Raw genomic sequence first — 19,699 nt, 5'->3', positions numbered from 1 at the left:
ATGCTCAGTCTTTCACAAGCAAGGATGGGGCGAGGTACACCCCTTTGTCCACAACTGCGTGAGCAAATAGTCAAACAGTTTAAGAACAACCTTTCTTAAAGTGCAATTGCAAGAAATTTAGGGATTTCAACATCTACGGTCCATAATATCATCAAAAGGTTCAGAGAATCTGGAGAAATCACTCCACGTAAGTGGCATGGCCGGAAACCAACATTGAATAACCGTGACCTTCGATCCCTCAGACGGCACGGTATCAAAAACCGACATCAATCTCTAAAGGATATCACCACATGGGCTCAGGAACACTTCAGAAAACCACTGTCACTAAATACAGTTGGTCGCTACATCTGTAAGTGCAAGTTAAAGCTCTACTATGCAAAGCGAAAGCCATTTATCAACAACATCCAGAAACGCCGCCGGCTTCTCTGGGCCCGAGATCATCTAAGATGGACTCATGCAAAGTGGAAAAGTGTTCTGTGGTCTGACGAGTTCACATTTCAAATTGTTTTTGGAAATATTCGACATCGTGTCATCCGGACCAAATGGTATGGGGTTGCATTAGTGCCCAAGACATGGGTAACTTACACATCTGTGAAGGAACCATTAATGCTGAAAGGTACATACAGGTTTTGGAACAACATATGCTGCCATATAAGCGCCGTCTTTTTCATGGACGCCCCTGCTTATTTCAGCAAGACAATGCCAAGCCACATTCAGCACGTGTTACAACAGCGTGGCTTTGTAAAAAAAGAGTGCGGGTACTTTCCTGGTCCGCCTGCAGTCCAGACCTGTCTCCCATCGAGAATGTGTGCCGCATTAAAATACGAGAGTGGAGACCCCGGACTGTTGAACGACTGAAGCTCTACATAAAACAAGAATGGGAAAGAATTCCACTTTCAAAGCTTCAACAATTAGTTTCCTCAGTTCCCAATCGTTTATTGAGTGTTGTTAAAAGAAAAGGCGATGTAACACAGTGGTGAACATGCCCTTTCCCAACTACTTTGGCACGTGTTGCAGCTATGAAATTCTAAGTTGATTATTATTTGCAAAAAAAAATAAAGTTTATGAGTTTGAACATCAAATATCTTGTCTTTGTAGTGCATTCAATTGAATATGGGTTGAAAAGGATTTGCAAATCATTGTATTCCGTTTATATTTACATCTAGCACAATTTCTCAACTCACATGGAAACGGGGTTTATATATATATATATATATATATATATATATATATATATACATATATATAAAATAAATACTTGACTTTCAGTGAATTCTAGCTATATATATTTTTATTTTATTTTATTATACATATATATATATATATATATAAGATATTTTAGTATTCATTTATTTACACATATACACACACATAACACTCCTCTACTCATTGTTGTATTTGACAGTGCAATGCTTTGCAGCCAGTAGCACAGCCTCTGAAGAAGCATAGGTATGGGCAGCATCTGTGAAATTTAATTTGCAGGAAAGGAGTGGGTTTAGGGTTGAATTGTCCATCCTCGTTCTATTCTTTGTCACTCGTCGTCGCCATGCCTGTCTCTTCTTCGTTCTTCTGCTTCGTCTCCTTCTTGTTGTGTGTGCAGTTGGTGCACTCTCCAAAAGCCGTAGATGTTATGACGTGACTGGGCCGGCACGCTGTTCATATGAAGGAAAAGCGGACGTGACGACAGGCTGTCCTCACTCAGGTCCGCACGGACCCGGCTGTAAATCGGGAGAAATTCGGGAGAATGGTTGTCCCGGGAGATTTTCGGGAGAGGCACTGAAATTCGGGAGTCTCCCGGAAAATTCGGGAGGGTTGGCAAGTATTACCTGCAGCAGTGATATTCAACTCAACTATCTTAGGGGCCACGTTTCCAAAAAGCTAAGGACAAGGGGGGGGCTGGGATTCACCCTTCACTACTAGTCTTGTTTTGTATATTTCGGAGAACCAGCGTCCTCTACAGTAGACGTTTGATCGTGGTCTATTTATATCGTCAGTTTTTAAGGACCTTAGGACATCACTCTTTGTTTTTTTGCTGCAAAAGTTTATTTTGAACTGAACTCGCAGGCCACCAGTTGAATAGTCCAAATGATGAAAAATAGAGGACCTAAAACGGAACCTTGAGGAACACCACTAAAGACGTGTGCTGCTGAGCTTCAGACAACCCTTGGAACGCAACCGTGTGCCACTGGTATGCTTAAAATGTACGTCTCTCTAGCCTTCACTTGGAAGTACAGCACCACGACCAGCAAGTACCGTACTCGGCAGAAAGTAAGGCTGCTCGACTAACCAAGTTTTAATCACGATCACAGCTGCTACGATTAAAAATGAGGGTGATTTTCGACGATATTTACATTTTAAAAGCAAGCTCTGATGCAAATCAAATGAAGCACTTTTACATTACTGGCCACAAAAGAGCAACAGCTGTCCCCTAACCTCAAATTGTAACTTTTTTAAGGTCAAAGCAAGTGTTGCCTTTAAGAAGGGCTCATATTTTAAGTTACGTACATTTATATGTACATGCAGATGCTGTATCGGGACAGATCCATTAAGAGTTTGAGCAGAAATATGTCGTATAGGAATGAACCAGTGACGTGCAGTCACTAGAGGCAGGTGAGGCGGGGCCTCACCTGCCATCATGGAAAGAAAAAAAATGTAAAAAGAAAACAAATTAATTAAATTGTTATATGTATCCAGTGATTATACTATAAAGTTATTTTCCATTTAACTTCACCAGTTTTAGATTATTTTTATTCAAAATCGCTGAATTTTCACATTTGCCGTTCAAATACTGAGAAGAGACGGTGCGGTGAACAGCAGCCAGTTGAGGCACGTCACTCAGTGCCTCAACATGGATTCCGGACTCGGCTAACTGCTGGCCTGCTGTGCAGTGAGACTGTATTGCTATATGAATTATATTATACATTTCCATAGTTTAGTTAGCTGAGGTATATAATGTACAGTGTATTTTGTCAACAACTATATGTGTGTAACGTATTTCTTGTGCTGTGCGATCATAAAACGGCTGCAAAAGACGCACTGGCTGAGGCTCCAGTAATCCCGCCTCCTGCACCCCCGCCGTAGAATTGTTGTATCAACTAAAGCCCACAATTAAACTTTCCACGTGCAAGATTGAATCTACTTAAAAAAGTTATTTCATAAGAAGCCAAAAAGTGCAAAAACAATAATGTTCGTGTTGGAGGAGTTGTGAATAACTGCAGGTCCACAACATTAGGTACACCTGCAGACTGCAGGTGTATCGAATTCACAACTCCTCCAACACGAACATTATTGTTTTTGCACTTTTTGGCTTCTTATTAAATAACTTTTGTAACCTATTTTCATGGGCTTTCCTCTTTGTGATGTTAAGTTCCTGTTATGCGCTGTTATACAGTATATGCCTCGAGCTCTTATTTTGAAGGAAGTGATGACATGGGGTGGAGCGGAAGTTTTTAAAAGAAGGTAAATAAACTGGAGCCTCCGTGTTTGTTATTTTGTAGTTTCATACAGTATAGGCGACATTTATAAACCCTCGGTTACACTTTTTTAAATAGATTCAATCTTGAACGTGGAAAGTTTAAGTGAGGGCTTTAGTTGCGGCGCATGGACTTAATTTATAAGTAAAGGTAAGACCATAATAACGTTTTTTTTATTAAATGTGCTTTTTTGTGTGCTACAGTTTGTATGTGTAAAGTTAAAGTTAAGTTAAAGTACCAATGATTGTCACACACACACTAGGTGTAATGAAATTTGTCCTCTGCATTTGACCCATCCCCTTGTTCACCCCCTGGGAGGTGAGGGGAGCAGTGGGCAGCAGCGGCGCCGCGCTAGGGAATCAATTTTGGTGATTTAACCCCCAATTCCAACCCTTGATGCTGAGTGCCAAGCAGGGAAGAATGCTGGTATGAGCTTTTAAACATAACCCGTTAACTGCTGCCAATCAAATGGTGAATAAGATACTCTTTAGGGTTCATATGTTTGTAAATCTGACTGTGATGAAGTCAGTGCCTCACCAGTCATCAACCTCACCGTACGTCACTGGAATGAACTATACACAATAACACGTTAACAAAATTAATACCTTTGTGACATGAAAAAAACACCGGTAATGTAAAAAAAAAACACATGGCGTTTAATTTTTGATATCAAAATAAACCACAAAGCAGTTTGGCAAATGAAGGTAAAGTCTAATAAATACGATGTGATCTTCTCCAACAGTACAACAGTTTGGCCAACAACAAAATAAAACGGGGGTGACACCTCGCACATCGAATACACAATCTTCACAGCCAGTGTTAAAATTCGACGAGATGACAAAACATTTTAGCGAGTACTGACGTTATTTGAACACTGATGCCAGTGCCTCCATGGAAATGCCCCCCTCTACCTCAAAGAACTACTCACCCCCAAATCCTCCACACGACACCTACGCTCCAGAGAGGCTAACCTCCTCCAACCTCCGAGGACAAAGCTACAAACGTGGCGAAGTTGGTAGAGTGGCCATGCCAGCAATCGGAGGGTTGCTGGTTACTGGGGTTCAATCCCCACCCTCTACCATCCTAGTCACGTCCGTTGTGTCCTTGGGCAAGACACTTCACCCCTGCTCCTGATGGGTGCTGGATAGCGCCTTGCATGGCAGCTCCCGCCATCAGTGTGTGAATGTGTGTGTGAATGGGTGAATATGGAAATACTGTCAAAAGCGCTTTGAGTACCTTGAAGGTAGAAAAGCGCTATACAAGTGTAACCCATTTATCATTTATTTATTATAACAATGGGAGACCGGGCTTTCTGCTCCGCCGCTCCCAGTCTGTGGAACGCTCTCCCTGACCACCTGGGGGTACCACAGACTGTGGATGCTTTTAAAAAGGCTTTTTTTTTTTTTAAGTTTTTTTTAGATACTCGTTTTAGCTATTTGGCTGTTCTAGTTTTTATTTATTTTTAATTTTTATTATCTTTTTATTTTAATTGTTTTTAATACACTGTAGCACTTTGAGGTTGTTTACTCAATGTAAAGTACTTTTTTTACAAATAAAATCTAAAATTATTATTATTACTATTATTATTATTATTACTGATAGTTTGCAGTTAAATAAAGGAGTGAACAAATCCCAGTAAACAAAGTAAAGACTTTATAAACAAGTTGTGACAACGTTCTCGACACATCACCTGCAGCATTATCTGAGGTAAACAACACCTTAGTTACATAAATCCATACTTGCCAACCCTCCCAAATTTTCCGGGAGACTCCCGAAATTCAGCACCTCTCCCGAAAACCTCCCGGGACAAATATTCTCCCGAAAATCTCCTGATTTTCAGCCGGAGCTGGAGGCCACGCCCCCTCCAGCTCCATGCGGACCTGAGTGAGGACAGCCTTTTTTCAAGACGGGGGGACAACAGGGTGACAAGAAGTAAATCATCCAGACTAGAGATAAATTGTATTATTATGTTTATCTTACCTAAAAATAAATAAATGTATTAAATAAAAAATAAAAAACGAAATAAATGTTTACTATAATTTGCTAAAAACATCAAAATTAATTGTATTTTTATTTGTATTTTTTCTGACTCCTTATTGAATGAATGAATGAATGAATGAATGAATGAATGAATTATCTTTATTATTATTACATCCAGCCATAGAATTATACATTAAAATAAACATATTTGAAATAATTAATTTTAAATTATCATAATAATTCATTAAAAATGACCATATTTAATTATTAAAATAATTGCTTGTTTATCAACAACTTTAGCATTTTATTCATTACATTTTGAAGCTCTCCGAAGCCAAGTTATGTTATATTCCTTAATATTTATTATATTTTAGTTTGAAGTATCAATTATCTAAACACAGTTTTGTTTGCATATTTTCAGGATATATATATATATATATATATATATATATATATATATATATATATATATATATATATATATATATATATATATATATATATAAATATATGTGTGTATATATATATATATATATATATATATATATATGTATATATATATATATATATATATATATATATATATATGTCACACCTGGGTGAAGTCTTGTCTGGGTTTCGTCTGGTTTCATGTTGTCTTGTCATTTCCTGTTTTATTTTGAAAGGTTAACTCTCCCTCTCATTTCAGGTCACTTGCCCTTCCTCCCGTTTCACTGGTCTGATGTCTCTCCTGATTGCCTGATTGTGCCCACCTGTGTCACCCTCCCTCATGTGTATAAATGTCTCTTCCTCCTCTTGTCTTGTGCCAGAGTATATCGTCTCGTCACGTACCTCCAGCCTTTGTCCACAGCATCAAACCAAGTTGTTAAGTATTGCCTCGCCTTATTTATTGATTTCTTTGTTTCCTCTGAGAAAGAGTGATTTTCGTTTGCTAAAGTTTTTTGATCAAGTTTTTTGTGTGTTATTTCATAGTGCCTTGCCTTCCTTTTTTCCTCCTCTTGGAGCGCTTTAGTTTGTAGTTATATCAGCTCTTTGTAGCGTACTTTCTGTTTATAGTTTCTAGTCTCCTCTGCATGATTTTTTTACCTTTTTGTAGCTAATCATAGATTTTTTTTGTTATTAGATTCGTGTGTAATTTTGCTGTTGCCTTTTTCCTCCCTATGGAGTGACTTTCTGTTTATGGCCTTATGCCTATATGTCTTTTGTTTCTCTAATGTATCAAAGCTAGGTTCTGTAGCCGCTTTGTTTTAATCACTCTGTTCAAAGAGATTTCAAAGAAAACTGTTTAAATAAAGCCTGTGTCAATTGTTCCCCTTCTGCACCTGAGTCCTCATTCTCGCCAAGTCGTAACATTATACTCTGGCCAGTATGGACTCAGCAGAGGCTAAACAACTGACGGAAATCCTGCGCGCCCAGGAATCACGGCTCGCCCAACAGGAGGATTTTCAGACGGCGATGGCAGCGAACATGGGTCACCTTTCCTCCCAGCTGCAAGGACTACTCGGGCAGTTTACTCGACCAGAACCAGCGTCTCCGCCCCCCACGCCAACCGCCGCTCCCACTCTGTCGTCACCCCCTACCGGAGCTGGATGCAAGCTGGCCCCTCCGGCGCCATACGCTGGCGTTCCCGGTTTGTGCAAAACCTTTTTGATTGACTGTGCTATTCACTATGAACTGATGCCCCATGCATTTCCCACTGACCGCTCTAAGATTGCTTTCATGATTTCCCATCTTACGGATAGAGCCAAGGCGTGGGCTTCTGCTGAATGGGGGCGGAACTCGTCACTCTGCCACTCATTTACAGACTTTCAAGCTGCTCTAACAAGAACTTTTGACCCGGTGTCCTCCAGCAGAGAAAAGGCACAAGAGCTAAGCAGCTTAAAGCAGGGCAGCGGTTCCGTGTGCGACTACGCCATCCGCTACCGCACGCTGGCAGCTGAAAGTGGGTGGAACGACATGGCGCTCTATGATGTTTTCCTTAAGGGGCTTGGAGCTTCCATACAGGACCTCTTCATTCCCCTGGACCTGCCCGATAACCTAGATGCCCTCATCGCGCTCGCTATCAGGACGGACAACCGACTAGCCCAGCTCAAACGACAGCGAGGTGGAGGATCGGAAGCTGCAGTGAGAACTACCCGTCCTTTTGCACCGAGCTGCTCAACAACTCGGCGTCCACCTCCGGAGCTACTTCCTCACCTACATACAAATCGGGAGGAGGAACCCATGCAGCTGGGAAGAGCCCGACTGACCCCAGAAGAACGACGCAAGCGGCTGATGGAGGGAAGATGTTTTTACTGTGGAGAGGGCGGCCATCTTGTCGTTTCGTGTCCAACCAAGGGATCCCAGGCGGTGAGTCACGTTCCGGCTGTTCCTCAGATGCCCCGTATTCTTACCAAGATCACGATAACCCATCACACAACCACAATTCTAGAGGCGCTAATAGACTCTGGGGCAGATGAGAGTCTGATGGACTGGGGTTTAGCTAGGAGACTAGGACTCAAGTCAGAACCACTAGCTAAACCCATTAGGGCCAGGTCTCTAAATGGTAAGGAGCTTTTCACCATCACACACATCAGTGAACCTTTCCAAATGAACATAGACGGTCATCAGGAACAAATTTGTCCATACCTGATTATTTCACCCTCTCATTCGCTAATCTTGGGGTATCCGTGGCTGTACCAGCATAACCCTCGTGTTGACTGGAGAACGGGAAAGATCAGTGTATGGGGAAGGGAATGTACCCAGAAATGTAGTTTTTCTACTGTCCAAAAGAAAAATGTCAAGGAAATTAATCTTTTTTCTGCCAATCCTGCCACAGACTCAGAATTTCCGGACCTGAATTCTGTTCCCTCCTGTTATCACCACCTACGACAAGTCTTCAGCAAGACTAAGGCTCTGTCACTTCCACCCCACCGTTCCTACGACTGTACCATTGATTTACTGCCCGGGGTCACTATTCCCAAGGGTCGCCTGTACTCTGTCTCTGGTCCAGAAAAGGCAGCCATGACTGATTACATCTCTGCATCACTGAAAGCTGGCTTGATCCGCCCGTCGTCATCGCCAGCAGGAGCAGGGTTCTTCTTTGTGAAAAAGAAAGACGGGTCATTAAGACCCTGCATTGATTACAGCCCACTCAATGACATTACCATCAAGAACCGTTACCCTCTCCCCCTCATGTCTTCTGTCTTCGACCAACTCCAACAGGCCAAAATATTCACCAAACTGGATCTACGCAACGCTTACCATCTGGTCCGAATTAGAGAGGGAGACGAGTGGAAGACTGGATTCAACACACCCAGCGGCCACTATGAATACAGGGTCATGCCCTTCGGACTCACCAATGCTCCCGCCGTGTTCCAAGCAATGATCAATGATGTTCTAAGAGACTTCCTGGACCATTTTGTGTACGTCTACCTTGACGATATATTGATTTATTCTCCTGACAGTGATACTCACCAAGTCCACGTAACTCAGGTTTTAAAGAGACTCTTGGACAATGACTTGTATGTTAAAGCTGAAAAGAGTGTTTTTCATGCCGACACTGTCTCCTTCCTGGGCTTCATTGTAGCTCCTGGAAGAGTGCAGATGGATCCGGCTAAAGTTAGCGCTGTGGCCGATTGGCCTACACCTGACAACCGCAAGAAGGTTCAGCAATTCTTGGGTTTTGCTAACTTTTACAGGCGGTTTGTCAGAAGCTTCAGCGCAATAGCTGCTCCTCTCCATGCTCTTACCTCTCCCCAGGTGCGGTTCCACTGGTCTCCAGAGGCAGAGAGGGCCTTCCAGACACTCAAACACCGTTTCACCTCAGCGCCCATCCTCACCATTCCGGACCCGCAGCGCCAGTTCGTCGTGGAAGTGGACGCTTCTAATGAAGGAGTAGGAGCGGTCCTGTCTCAACGTTCCCAACAGGATAGCAAGATGCATCCCTGTGCCTTTCTGTCGCGGCGGCTGTCCAAAGCTGAAAGAAACTATGATGTTGGCAATCGTGAGTTGCTGGCGGTGAAGCTCGCCTTGGAGGAATGGAGGCATTGGCTTGAGGGGGCCGAACACCCATTCATCGTCTGGACTGATCACAAGAATCTGGAATACATCAAGAAGGCTAAGAGACTTAACTCTCGCCAGGCCAGGTGGGCACTTTTCTTTAATCGCTTTTCCTTTTCGCTCTCCTACAGGCCGGGGTCCCGCAACGTCAAGCCAGACGCCCTGTCACGACTATTCGACCCCGAGCTTGAGGCCAAGCAACCTGAGACCATCCTTCCACTGAACTGTGTGGTAGGAGCGGTAACTTGGCCAATAGAAACTGAGGTAAAGCAAGCTAACGGTGTGGCCCCGCCACCTAGGGGATGTCCTGATAATCGATTGTTTGTCCCCATTGAGCTGCGTCCCCGGGTGATTCATTGGGCCCACACCTCGCTGCTTTCATGTCATCCGGGAGTTAAAAGAACAATGTTTGTGATCTCCCGGCGGTTCTGGTGGCCAGCCATGGAGACGGAGGTCCGGGAGTACGTAGAGGCGTGTTCGGTCTGTGCCAGGAACAAGACATCTTCCAGGTCTCGCATGGGACTTCTCCACCCGCTCCCCATCCCCTCCAGACCATGGTCAGACATCGCGATGGACTTCGTTACAGGGCTCCCGGTCTCACAAGGAAACACCACCGTCCTCACTGTGGTCGACAGATTCTCCAAGATGGTCAGATTCATCGCTTTGCCTAAATTACCATCCGCCAAGGAGATGGCGGAGATTATGATGACTAATGTGTTCAGAGTTCATGGATTCCCCAAAGACATTGTTTCAGACCGGGGGCCCCAATTTGTATCACGGTTCTGGAGGGAGTTCTGCCGACTAATTGGAGCCAAGGCCAGCCTAACATCTGGATATCATCCTGAAGCCAATGGCCAGACCGAACGACTAAACCAGCAGCTGGAAACCGGCCTCCGGTGCTTGGTCTGCCAGAACCCCTCCACATGGAGCAAGCACCTGGTCTGGGTAGAGTATGCGCACAATTCATTGCCTACATCAGCCACCGGCCTCTCTCCCTTTCATTGTGCCTTAGGGTACCAGCCCCCTCTCTTTCCCGAGAATGAGTTGGAAGTGTCGGTCCCCTCCGCCCATGCCATGGTCAAACGTTGTCGCCGTATTTGGGCAGCCGCCCGCCAGGTATTGAACAAACAAGGAGATCGGATGAAGCGGGCGGCAGACCGCAAGAGACGGCCTGCGCCCGCCTACCAGCCTGGTCAGAAAGTCTGGCTATCAGCCAAGGACCTACGCCTCAAGGTTCCATCAAAGAAACTGGCACCACGTTTTGTAGGCCCATTCCCAATCAATAAACTCGTCGGACCTGCAGCAGTGCGGCTTCGTCTTCCCCGATCCCTCCGCGTCCATCCCACCTTCCACGTCAGTCAGATCAAACCAGCCAAAGTAAGCACCATGGTCCCAGCCACCACGTCCCCTCCACCACCCGAAATGATCGAAGGCGGACCAGTATACAAGGTTAAACGCTTGTTGGCAGTACGGAACCGGGGCCGGGGCAGACAATTCCTGGTGGATTGGGAAGGATATGGACCCGAAGAGAGACAGTGGGTTCCGTCCCGCCACATTGTCGACCCCACTCTCATCAGGGACTTCTATAGACTCCACCCTGAGGTTCCTGGGCCGTCAGGAGTCGGCCTTAGAGGGGGGGGTTCTGTCACACCTGGGTGAAGTCTTGTCTGGGTTTCGTCTGGTTTCATGTTGTCTTGTCATTTCCTGTTTTATTTTGAAAGGTTAACTCTCCCTCTCATTTCAGGTCACTTGCCCTTCCTCCCGTTTCACTGGTCTGATGTCTCTCCTGATTGCCTGATTGTGCCCACCTGTGTCACCCTCCCTCATGTGTATAAATGTCTCTTCCTCCTCTTGTCTTGTGCCAGAGTATATCGTCTCGTCACGTACCTCCAGCCTTTGTCCACAGCATCAAACCAAGTTGTTAAGTATTGCCTCGCCTTATTTATTGATTTCTTTGTTTCCTCTGAGAAAGAGTGATTTTCGTTTGCTAAAGTTTTTTGATCAAGTTTTTTGTGTGTTATTTCATAGTGCCTTGCCTTCCTTTTTTCCTCCTCTTGGAGCGCTTTAGTTTGTAGTTATATCAGCTCTTTGTAGCGTACTTTCTGTTTATAGTTTCTAGTCTCCTCTGCATGATTTTTTTACCTTTTTGTAGCTAATCATAGATTTTTTTTGTTATTAGATTCGTGTGTAATTTTGCTGTTGCCTTTTTCCTCCCTATGGAGTGACTTTCTGTTTATGGCCTTATGCCTATATGTCTTTTGTTTCTCTAATGTATCAAAGCTAGGTTCTGTAGCCGCTTTGTTTTAATCACTCTGTTCAAAGAGATTTCAAAGAAAACTGTTTAAATAAAGCCTGTGTCAATTGTTCCCCTTCTGCACCTGAGTCCTCATTCTCGCCAAGTCGTAACATATATATATATATATATATGTATATATATATATATATATATATACAGGTAAAAGCCAGTAAATTAGAATATTTTGAAAAACTTGATTTATTTCAGTAATTGCATTCAAAAGGTGTAACTTGTACATTATATTTATTCATTGCACACAGACTGATGCATTCAAATGTTTATTTCATTTAATTTTGATGATTTGAAGTGGCAACAAATGAAAATCCAAAATTCCGTGTGTCACAAAATTAGAATATTACTTAAGGCTCATACAAAAAAGGGATTTTTAGAAATGTTGGCCAACTGAAAAGTATGAAAATGAAAAATATGAGCATGTACAATACTCAATACTTGGTTGGAGCTCCTTTTGCCTCAATTACTGCGTTAATGCGGCGTGGCATGGAGTCCATGAGTTTCTGGCACTGCTCAGGTGTTATGAGAGCCCAGGTTGCTCTGATAGTGGCCTTCAACTCTTCTGCGTTTTTGGGTCTGGCATTCTGCATCTTCCTTTTCACAATACCCCACAGATTTTCTATGGGGCTAAGGTCAGGGGAGTTGGCGGGCCAATTTAGAACAGAAATACCATGGTCCGTAAACCAGGCACGGGTAGATTTTGCGCTGTGTGCAGGCGCCAAGTCCTGTTGGAACTTGAAATCTCCATCTCCATAGAGCAGGTCAGCAGCAGGAAGCATGAAGTGCTCTAAAACTTGCTGGTAGACGGCTGCGTTGACCCTGGATCTCAGGAAACAGAGTGGACCGACACCAGCAGATGACATGGCACCCCAAACCATCACTGATGGTGGAAACTTTACACTAGACTTCAGGCAACGTGGATCCTGTGCCTCTCCTGTCTTCCTCCAGACTCTGGGACCTCGATTTCCAAAGGAAATGCAAAATTTGCATGGTTGGGTGATGGTTTGGGGTGCCATGTCATCTGCTGGTGTCGGTCCACTCTGTTTCCTGAGATCCAGGGTCAACGCAGCCGTCTACCAGCAAGTTTTAGAGCACTTCATGCTTCCTGCTGCTGACCTGCTCTATGGAGATGGAGATTTCAAGTTCCAACAGGACTTGGCGCCTGCACACAGCGCAAAATCTACCCGTGCCTGGTTTACGGACCATGGTATTTCTGTTCTAAATTGGCCCGCCAACTCCCCTGACCTTAGCCCCATAGAAAATCTGTGGGGTATTGTGAAAAGGAAGATGCAGAATGCCAGACCCAAAAACGCAGAAGAGTTTAAGGCCACTATCAGAGCAACCTGGGCTCTCATAACACCTGAGCAGTGCCAGAAACTCATCGACTCCATGCCACGCCGCATTAACGCAGTAATTGAGGCAAAAGGAGCTCCAACCAAGTATTGAGTATTGTACATGCTCATATTTTTCTTTTTCATACTTTTCAGTTGGCCAACATTTCTAAAAATCCCTTTTTTGTATTAGCCTTAAGTAATATTCTAATTTTGTGACACACGGAATTTTGGATTTTCATTTGTTGCCACTTCAAATCATCAAAATTAAATGAAATAAACATTTGAATGCATCAGTCTGTGTGCAATAAATAAATATAATGTACAAGTTACACCTTTTGAATGCAATTACTGAAATAAATCAAGTTTTTCAAAATATTCTAATTTACTGGCTTTTACCTGTATATGTATAAAATACTTGACTTGGTGAATTCTAGCTGTCAATATACTCCTCCCCTCTTAACCACGCCCCCAACCACGCCCCACCCACCCCTGACCACGCCCCCACCCACCACCCCCCCACCTCCCGAAATTGGAGGTCTCAAGGTTGGCAAGTATGCATAAATCACATTATGAAACAATATGTAACTGCCAGGAAGGAGAGGACTTAAAGGGGTGCCCTGAGGAACGCTTCGTTTATTTAAGTTTGGACCCCAGTATTCTATGTTTGCTAACAATGTCAATGCAAGGATCTGCCAATGTGTTTACAGTGGTCCAAGTTCCTCTATACCAGTGTTTCCTCACACTGTTTACTATATTTGTTTTTCAGCCGTATTGGTTGTAATACCCTTTTCCACCACTTGTGGCAGTAATGACATTTTAAACAAACAGAAGAAGTCTGGCGCTAAAGTCATCGAGAAGTTTCATTAGCGTAAAAAAATTACAACTAAAACGGTGAAGCGGTATTTTCATTTGCACTTTCATTTTATTGACAGTCTATTTAAGAATCACACAGTACAGGCCAAAAGTTTGGACACACCTTCTCATCATTCAATGCGTTTTCTTTATTTTCATGACTATTTACATTGTAGATTGTCACTGAAGGCATCAAAACTATGAATGAACACATGTGGAGTTATGTACTTAACAAAAAAAGGTGAAATAACTGAACAATAACAAAGTTATCACTTAAATTCAAGAATGAGTGAGCATCCCAGTAAACAAACTTAAGACTTTATAAACAACGTTCCCGACACATCGCCAGCTCCAGCAGGTAACGGACGGACGCGAGTTGCCTGTTCAAAATGAAACTGGAACATCAAATATTTTTCTCCTCCGACAGCATTGCGCTCTTAAACGCACACCGAGACTCCACAGAAGTAGAAGCAAGTGAAATGAGGTGGAACAAAGCGATCGGCCCTGTTTACTCGGAGGGAACATTTTCAAAGCAAAGTCCGTGTAGTTGCCGCCGTGTTTCCCCGAGCCGAACGGCTCCGGTGCGCATGCGCTGAGGCGCTTCAGTTTTCAGGAAGTAAGCAGTGTTGCCTAAAATGCATTAATACATTTTCGGTAGATACAAATTTTAACTGTATTACTAACCGTCTGGAATTTTACCGCGGTTTATCATTATACTGTTAACCGTTATATAGATACACACACACACACATATATATATATATATATATATATATATATATATATATATATATATATATATATATATACAGTACAGGCCAAATGTTTGGACACACCTTCTCATTCAATGTGTTTTCTTTATTTTCATGACTACGGTATTTACATTGTAGATTGTCGCTGAAGGCATCAAAACTATGAATGCACACTTTGCACACTCTTGGCATTCTCTCGATGAGCTTCAAGCACACATGTGAAGTGAAAACCCTTTCAGGTGACTACCTCTTGAAGCTCATCGAGAGAATGCCAAGAGTGTGCGAAAAAGTAATCAGAGAAATAGCAGGCGGAAGTACATTTATTGGCAACAGGAAGCCGACTAACAAGTAGAATGATCCAGCACAGAAGGAGGGACTCAGGTGGATCAACATAACACTTATTAATGAGAATCAGGTGTGCTGGCTGGACATGGAACAGTAAGCAAAGGTTTTTCAAAACACAGAGACCAAACCGGAAATACCGACAAAACAAGCGCACCAGGACAGGAAGTGATTCAAAAACACAGGAAGTAGAAACTAGAAGGAATGAAAACACAAACATAACCAAACTGTCAGTAGAAATGCTGACCGTATTTATTTTTGCCTGACCTAGTCTTTGATAATAATCTTTCTGATTGACACATGTTTTTATAACATGTGACACGTTTTATCCTGTTCAACTGTAAGTAGGTTAAATATTGTGTATTTATATTATTCACATGCGAATAATGCTGTATAATAGACTGTATTTATATTATTCACATGTGAATAATACTGTATAATAGACTGTATTTATATTATTCACATGTGAATAATGCTGTATAATAGACTGTATTTATATTATTCATATGTGAATAATGCTGTATAATAGACTATATTATTCACATGTGAATAATGCTGTATAATAGACTGTATTTATATTATTCACATGTGAATAATGCTGTATAATAGACTGTATTTATATTATTCACATGTGAATAATGCTGTATAATAGACTGTATTTATATTATTCACATGTGAATAATGCTGTATAATAGACTGTATTTATATTATTCACATGTGAATAATGCTGTATAATAGACTGTATTTATATTATTCACATGTGAATAATGCTGTATAATAGACTGTATGTATGTTATTCACATGTGAATAATGCTGTATAATAGACTGTATTTATATTATTCACATGTGAATAATGCTGTATAATAGACTGTATTTATATTATTCACATGTGAATAATGCTGTATAATAGACTGTATGTATGTTATTCACATGTGAATAATGCTGTATAATAGACTGTATTTATGTTATTCACATGTGAATAATGCTGTATAATAGACTGTATTTATATTATTCACATGTGAATAATGCTGTATAATAGACTGTATTTATATTATTCACATGTGAATAATGCTGTATAATAGACTGTATTTATGTTATTCACATGTGAATAATGCTGTATAATAGACTGTATTTATATTATTCACAGGTAAAAAAAATACCTAAGTGTTTATTGTCTATTGTGAGCGGACTGTGGTGCTGAATTTCCCCCAGGGATCAATAAAGTACTGTATATTCTATTCTATTCTATTCTATTCTATTCTATACAGTACAGGCCAAAAGTTTGGACACACCTTCTCCTTCACTGCGTTTTCTTTATTTTCATGACTATTTACATTGTAGATTGTCACTGAAGGCATCAACACTATGAATGAACACATGTGGAGTTATGTACTTAACAAAAAAAAAGGTGAAATAACTGAAAACATATTTTATATTCTAGTTTCTTCAAAATAGCCACCCTTTGCCTCGATTACTGCTTTGCACACTCTTGGCATTCTCTTGATGAGCTTCAAGAGGTAGTCACCTGAAATGGTTTTCACTTCACAGGTGTGCTTGAAGCTCATGGAGAGAATGCCAAGAGTGTGCAAAGCCGTAATCAGAGCAAAGGGTGGTTATTTTGAAGGAACTAGAATATAAAACACGTTTTCAGTTATTTCACCTTGTTAAGTACATAACTCCACATGTGTTCATTCATAGTTTTGATGCTTTCAGTGACAATCTACAATGTAAATAGTCATGAAAATAAAGAAAACACATTGAATGAGAAGGTGTGTTCAAACTTTTGGCTTGTACTGTAATTATTACGATTAAAATCAAGAGTAAGATTACTTGTCATGACTTGGTCCTTGGGGTTGGTTTTTCCGGAAGGCAACGGAAGTTGGCTCGGGCGAGACGAGAATGTAAATACATGATTTATTACTATCAAAAAAGTACAAACGAAAAGCGCGCACAGTGGCGGAGAACAAACTATGAAACCAAAAAGACTATAGCACAAAGGCAGAAACTGTGAACAATGAAACAAAAACTTACTTGGCATGGGACTGTGAACATGGCATTATGCAGAGTGACGATAAAGAGTGTGTCAGGGGTATGATGTCGCCAGGGAGACTTCCTGGCAACAATCGGTTTAAATAATAGTGACATGATTAAAGACAGGTGCGTGAGTCGTGAGGGCAGGTGAAAACTAATGGGTTGCTATGGTGACAAACAAGAGTGCACAATGAGTCCAAACGTGGAACAGGTGAAACTAATGGGTAACCATGGAAACAAGACAAGGGAGTGAAAAGCAGGAACTAAAAAGAGTCCAAAACCAAACAAACAAAAACATGATCAACACAGACATGACATTACTAATTCAGTGTTAATATCCGAGTGGGGTTCCGGTCCCCTCTATTACCATGAATTGATTTACGTGGACCCCGACTTAAACAAGTTGAAAAACGTATTCGGGTGTTACCATTTAGTGGTCAATTGTACGGAATATGTACTGTACTAGGATCACACTCCTCAGCCTTCCCGGTAAGGTCTATTCAGGTGTACTGGAGAGGAGGCTACGCCGGATAGTCGAACCTCGGATTCAGGAGGAACAGTGTGGTTTTCGTCCTGGTCGTGGAACTGTGGACCAGCTCTATACTCTCGGCAGGGTCCTTGAGGGTGCATGGGAGTTTGCCCAACCAGTCTACATGTGTTTTGTGGACTTGGAGAAGGCATTCGACCGTGTCCCTCGGGAAGTCCTGTGGGGAATGCTCAGAGAGTATGGGGTATCGGACTGTCTGATTGTGGCAGTCCGCTCCCTGTATGCTCAGTGCCAGAGCTTGGTCCGCATTGCCGGCAGTAAGTCGGACACGTTTCCAGTGAGGGTTGGACTCCGCCAAGGCTGCCCTTTGTCACCGATTCTGTTCATAACTTTTATGGACAGAATTTCTAGGCGCAGTCAAGGCGTTGAGGGTATCTGGTTTGGTGGCTGCAGGATTAGGTCTCTGCTTTTTGCAGATGATGTGGTCCTGATGGCTTCATCTGGCCAGGATCTTCAGCTCTCACTGGATCGGTTCGCAGCCCAGTGTGAAACGACTGGGATGAGAATCAGCACCTCCAAGTCCGAGTCCATGGTTTTCGCCCGGAAAAGGGTGGAGTGCCATCTCCGGGTTGGGGAGGAGATCTTGCCCCAAGTGGAGGAGTTCAAGTACCTCGGAGTCTTGTTCACGAGTGAGGGAAGAGTGGATCGTGAGATCGACAGGCGGATCGGTGCGGTGTCTTCAGTAATGCGGACGTTGTATCGATCCGTTGTGGTGAAGAAGGAGCTGAGCCGGAAGGCAAAGCTCTCAATTTACCGGTCGATCTACGTTCCCATCCTCACCTATGGTCATGAGCTTTGGGTTATGACCGAAAGGACAAGATCACGGGTACAAGCGGCCGAAATGAGTTTCCTCCGCCGGGTGGCGGGGCTCTCCCTTAGAGATAGGGTGAGAAGCTCTGCCATCCGGGGGGAGCTCAAAGTAAAGCCGCTGTGAGGTGGTTCGGGCATCTGGTCAGGATGCCACCCGAACGCCTCCCTAGGGAGGTGTTTAGGGCACGTCCGACCGGTAGGAGGCCGCGGGGAAGACCCAGGACACGTTGGGAAGACTATGTCTCCCGGCTGGCCTGGGAACTGCCTCGGGGTCCCACAGGAAGAGCTGGACGAAGTGGCTGGGGAGAGGGAAGTCTGGGCTTCCCTGCTTAGGCTGCTGCCCCCGCGACCCGACCTCGGATAAGCGGAAGAAGATGTATGGATGGATGGATGTACTGTACTGTGCAATCAACTAATAAAAGTTTCAATCAATCAATCAATCAATCAAACTCTGTAGTGGAAAAGTTGGGCCTTGAGGTAGAAAAAGGTTAAAAATCAGGGGCACTCTAATGGTTTTAGGAATAGGCTTCAATTATATTTGTCCCCAAAATTCTGAAATCTTTACGGATTTGGCCCCCAGGGACAATATCGTTACACAATGAGTCTCCATGGTAACAGGGAAACATCAGCCTAAATAACAACCACAAACAGGCATGACAATGGTGTGTTGTGGACTCACCGTACAACATGGCCTCCAACTTCTTCCTATTGATCCTGAACCTCTCCTCCACCCACTCGGGGTCCAAACTCTGGCCTTCCTCGCCGTCCTGCCTCTGCCCTGCTGTGTCTTCCTCCTCCTCCTCATCCTCTCTGTCAAAACGGGCCTCGCTGGGCTCAGGCTTCGCCGCTGAGCCGGGTTCTATGCTAGTTTCCGGGTCAGGCTCCGGGAGTGCTACGGCGGCCGGGCCGGGAGAGCTCTCCTCGGTGCTGGTGGTGTTGGCCATAGCAGGACTGAAGCCCTCGTCAGTGTGTGTGTGTGTGTGTGTGTGTGTGTGTGTATGTGTGTGAGAGGATGTGTGTGACCAAGGAGACAAGCAAGGGGTGAAAAGAGACGGAGGGGGAGCTGGAAACACCCCCATTTTGGATCCTCCACCCCTTTCCCGTTATTTAGTTCAAAGATCTAACCTCTCTCTTCTCCTGAGTAGTGTGAGTTCAGCAGTGTTAAAAGGAGGCAGTCACTCAGCTCAGGTCACGTCTTCTCCAGCCCAGGGGCTCAACAACAATCCACA

At 43.3% G+C, this 19,699-nt stretch overlaps 2 protein-coding genes across 2 annotated transcripts in view; one reads left to right on the top strand and one right to left on the bottom strand.

Moving 5' to 3' along the window:
* Positions 1-19,439, bottom strand: part of bicc2 (bicaudal C homolog 2) — a 77,522-nt gene extending 58,083 nt beyond the window's left edge. The window contains exon 1 of the mRNA XM_061930230.1: positions 19,150-19,439. Within this exon, the coding sequence (XP_061786214.1) occupies positions 19,150-19,414 (265 nt within the window). The 5' untranslated portion in view covers positions 19,415-19,439. The remainder of the gene's footprint in view (positions 1-19,149) is intronic.
* On the top strand, positions 10,119-11,635 carry LOC133577047 (uncharacterized). The gene is made up of 2 exons (XM_061930560.2): positions 10,119-10,439; positions 10,507-11,635. Exons 1-2 carry the CDS (start codon positions 10,418-10,420, stop codon positions 11,151-11,153), a joined length of 669 nt encoding a protein of 222 aa, XP_061786544.1. The 5' UTR covers positions 10,119-10,417; the 3' UTR covers positions 11,154-11,635.
* Positions 19,440-19,699: the final 260 nt, after the last annotated feature.

The sequence above is a fragment of the Nerophis lumbriciformis genome, linkage group LG36 (genome assembly GCF_033978685.3).
Source record: "Nerophis lumbriciformis linkage group LG36, RoL_Nlum_v2.1, whole genome shotgun sequence".
Classification (NCBI taxonomy): Eukaryota; Metazoa; Chordata; class Actinopteri; order Syngnathiformes; family Syngnathidae; genus Nerophis; species Nerophis lumbriciformis.
The sequence above is the reverse complement of the archived record's forward strand: the minus strand, read 5'-3'. Positions and strand labels throughout refer to the sequence as shown.